This window comes from Nematolebias whitei, chromosome 6 (genome assembly GCF_014905685.2).
Source record: "Nematolebias whitei isolate Nwh7 chromosome 6, NemWhi1, whole genome shotgun sequence".
Classification (NCBI taxonomy): Eukaryota; Metazoa; Chordata; class Actinopteri; order Cyprinodontiformes; family Rivulidae; genus Nematolebias; species Nematolebias whitei.
The window spans coordinates 39,384,881-39,388,684 of record NC_056503.1 but is presented as its reverse complement, the minus strand read 5'-3'; the positions used below and the strand labels follow the sequence as shown (position 1 = coordinate 39,388,684).

At 41.4% G+C, this 3,804-nt stretch overlaps 1 protein-coding gene across 1 annotated transcript in view; it reads left to right on the top strand.

Moving 5' to 3' along the window:
* The first annotated feature begins 263 nt into the window (after positions 1 to 263).
* The window catches only part of LOC119410949 (roundabout homolog 2-like), a 12,063-nt gene continuing 8,522 nt past the window's right edge, over positions 264 to 3,804 (top strand). The window contains exon 1 of the mRNA XM_037677868.1: positions 264 to 318. Coding sequence (XP_037533796.1) covers positions 264 to 318 — 55 coding nt within the window. The remainder of the gene's footprint in view (positions 319 to 3,804) is intronic.

Sequence of the window (3,804 nt, the reverse complement as noted above, 5' to 3'; positions counted from 1 at the left end):
GCTCTGGGAGACGCGTGAGTTTTGGAGAGAAGCTGGAGCTTCACACCCCGAGCAGCTCCGGGTGAACTGCTGGTAAATGGATCCTCTCTGCTTTTGGACACTGAAAGTGGCTCCAGTCAGTGAGTAGGACAGTAGGACCTGTCCGACAGCAGGACAGCAGGACCCGGAGCGGACTGGTCTGGAGTCTTGGCTGATTATTTTTTTTTTTTCCCGCAGTGAGTTTGAGGATTTGCGCGCCCGCTGTGGATGTTTAATATGCTACTATGGGTCCGCTAGCACTCATCCTTGTTAGTGGATTATTGTACTTTCAAGCTGATGGTAAGTTAACCCAAAATGTGTATATATATAACTATCTTTAACGAGTTTAAAATATTCTGAACAGAGTTTAAACATACTTCCAAACAGCTTCACTTATTGACTTTAAAGTTCCTTTAGATATGGTATCAATGGAAAGATGATAAATTAAATACAACAGTTCTTAATTAAACAGAGATGTAATTATCAACCAAACTTTCACACTTTTTATTGTGATCCCAATTAATCACCGTCATATTTAAACACATTCTTTATGTTTGATTGAGTGAACTCAAAACAAATCTGAATGAATCCGAAAGCCTCTTATATTTTTTTATAACTGCAGTTTGGGAGTGACATTGTCCTCTCATGCAACAGATGAATCAACCTGTCGACCTGGAGTGGTAAAAGTTGATGAATAATTTGGTTGTAAATTGAGCAAAATGACAGTTTTAATGTGTTAAATGTCTCATGGAAACAATGTTGTGTCTGAATATGAATGAATGACATGTTGGGGTGGGGTAGTTACAGGTTCTGTCTCATAAACAGGTGGGGAGCATCATTTAGAAATCGCATTCTTGAAAATAAAAGCAACAAAAAATTAAAACAAAATTTAAATATTACAGTTTAGTAAAACAAAAACAATCTCACCATTTACTTATTTATTAAATGCCTTGTTGTAGAAAAAACACCATTTCTTTGTTCATTTAGTCGGAGCTGTGGCTGTGCAGTGTAATGTACGCTGCTGCAGCCTTGCCAAGATTGGTTTCCATTAACTGATTAATATTTAATAATGATGTAAAGAGAAAATGAGATTTATTCTGATTAATTGCTGTAATCAAAAAGTATTTGCCCAGTTAATTCAGTCTAGCATCAAGTGCTAAATCAGCATCAATACATGAAGATTTGATGAGGCTTCTTGTGATTCCCTGACCTACATAAAGAAACTTCAATAAAAGACTTCTTTGAAGAATGCATGTGATGACTCACAGCAGCTACAGCTCAGGTGATGAAAATTGTTGATAACTTGTGGAATAACCGAGCAGATTAAGATGTATTACTTTTTAAATGCAGAACCGGGTGTCATTTTAGGGCTGCTTTTGAATGGGACTCATCTTTTCACAGTTTTCTTACACGCATTAACCTGCAGACAGCCAGAGGTTTGTTATGATAGGACGTGAAAAGAAATGGTCTCAACAAATCACAAGCTGAGACATTAAATCATCATTTGGGCCGTGATATTCAAACGTGTGTTTGCTTTGTGTTGTTTGTACAGCTCAACTGAATGTAGAAAAGGTTGCTTTTTTTTTGTTGTCAGTAAGTTCAAGAGCGTGCAAGTTTCCTCTTTGTCTTTTCTTTCACCTGTCAACCCCTGCTTTTGTTCTTCGCAGCTGCAAGTTTTAGCTCTGAGCCTTTTTTAGTTCAGCGTTCAGGCCTTCTGCGTTTACAAATCAAGTCCTTTCTTTATTTTATGTCGTTCTACTTTTCTTTGCATTTTTTTCTGCTGTTCAGCCAACCCACTGGTTGCTAAGCAGTGGGCCCATGGTATTGCAAGCTGGTCAGAGAAAGCAGTAGATCTTCCCAGTCAGTTGCTTATCACCCTCCTCCTCTTCGTTCTTCTTAGCTCTCCACCTACATATCAGTGAAGCTCACCCATCACCCAGCCTTTATTTTAAAGGTAATCGGAGGGTCCTTGGAGAGGAGGAGCTTCTGCTTTGAGTCCACTCGGGTGCACAAAAAGAACTGGAGATGCATTCACCGTGGCTTTATAACCAACAAAGACAAGCCTTGTGAATCGCGTCAGTCACTGTTTGGTGTTATGGGATTAATAGTGTGGGGAAGAGAAGAAACAAGAGAGAGGGAGTTGTTGTTGTTGGTGGTGGTGGTGGTGGGGTGGGGGGGTGGGGGTGCTGAATGTTGTTGCAAAACAAATGAAAAAGTTTTGGTGGCAGAGGTTTGAAAAAAAAAAAGCAATAGTCAGCATCTGTCCTTTATTTCTGTTGGACGTGAACGTGCGTTGCATCGTGGACATTCACTCCTGACCCCATGCTGTTCTTAGGTCTCCTGCATGTGTGTGTGTGTGTGTGTGTGTGTGTGTGTGTGATGTAGGAGGTGGTGACATTGCATCCATCTTGGCTGCTGAAATATGGTTTAACTTAAATCCGTCGATGAGGCCATGGAAACGTCCCACTGAGGCTGAGCACATCGTGTGCAATCCTCGACCTGCCAGCAGGGTTGTGGTTTCACTAATGCTGAGTCAAGAGAAACTCAAACTTGAGCGCCGTGTGTGTGTTTGTGTGTGTGTGTGCGTTTGGGAGAAATGAGCAAGGGAGGCAGAATGAGAGCAACTGAATGCAAAAAATTGGGATTAGTATTGTTTAACAATACAATCTTTTGAGGTGAAACGCCAGTGATGATGCTTTATTGCAAAAGGACACAAGAGACTAGCTCAGCTGATGGTCATGATTAAATGACAAAGGTTTAAAGCACTGGCCTATAATGGAACGTAATCTCAGATTATAATAGTCTAGGTGAGTGATGAAGAAGGCTGGGGTCACTGTGTAAGAGGCGCTCCAATGTTCTCGCCCCAAATGTGATTGTTCTGCTTGAGCTGGCAGCGTTTAGGCGACGTTATTGTAATCGTGGTTCATTTGCTGGAATGGGGTTGCTATAATGATGAACCTTCATCTGAGATCTATGGAACGTTCTTCTTCACTGTCTCCTGGTGTCTCATCACTGTCAAGCAAGTGGTTTTCCTCTGCTCCAACGAGCGCGGCTGTTTATTCTGTGATTAGCATCAAAAATGAGTTCAGAGATTGAGACTCGGTGGCAGTGATTATAACAGGAAATGAGTTAACGGGGAAAAGGGAATGGGGTGAGGTGTATGCTCGGAAGTTCTTTTGTGTATTTAAATGATCAGTGTTACTCGATGAGTGACGCGGCTCTGTCAGCTCCTATATTTTAACAGCCAAGTCTGACCACTGTGTGGATTAGGTTTCAGCAGCCATCACTCCACTCCTTCAGGATGCAACGGAAAAGAATTTGAGCTCTCCACACTTTTGTTGAGTCAGTGTGATCATCCTGAGACCACACAGGTCCTTGTCTTTATGCTTTTACAAAAAGAAAATGTCAGCATCAAACATTGCACATGGCTGGTTTCACTGTAAGACAACACAATGCAGTGATTGTAACACCACCACGTTATTAAGCCTCACTCAAGCATACCGGTGGCATTTACAAAGCAGAAAAGACACATACTGCTTTAATACACTCGCCTAGAGGGAGAAAAGTGTAAGAAATCACAACAGTATAAGCATTTACTGAAATAGGAAGATGGCGAGTGTCTTTCCTCGTTTTCCAATTTACTGACTATCTTTTTCCTTGTGTTTCATGCACATATTCATTTGCAAAGTATCTCATGGCAGCGCCAATGAGGGAGGAATTCAAACACAGAGGGAGTTGAGGTACACCTGTGATGGCGATGTGTATGGGAGTACATGAGGAGGCAGG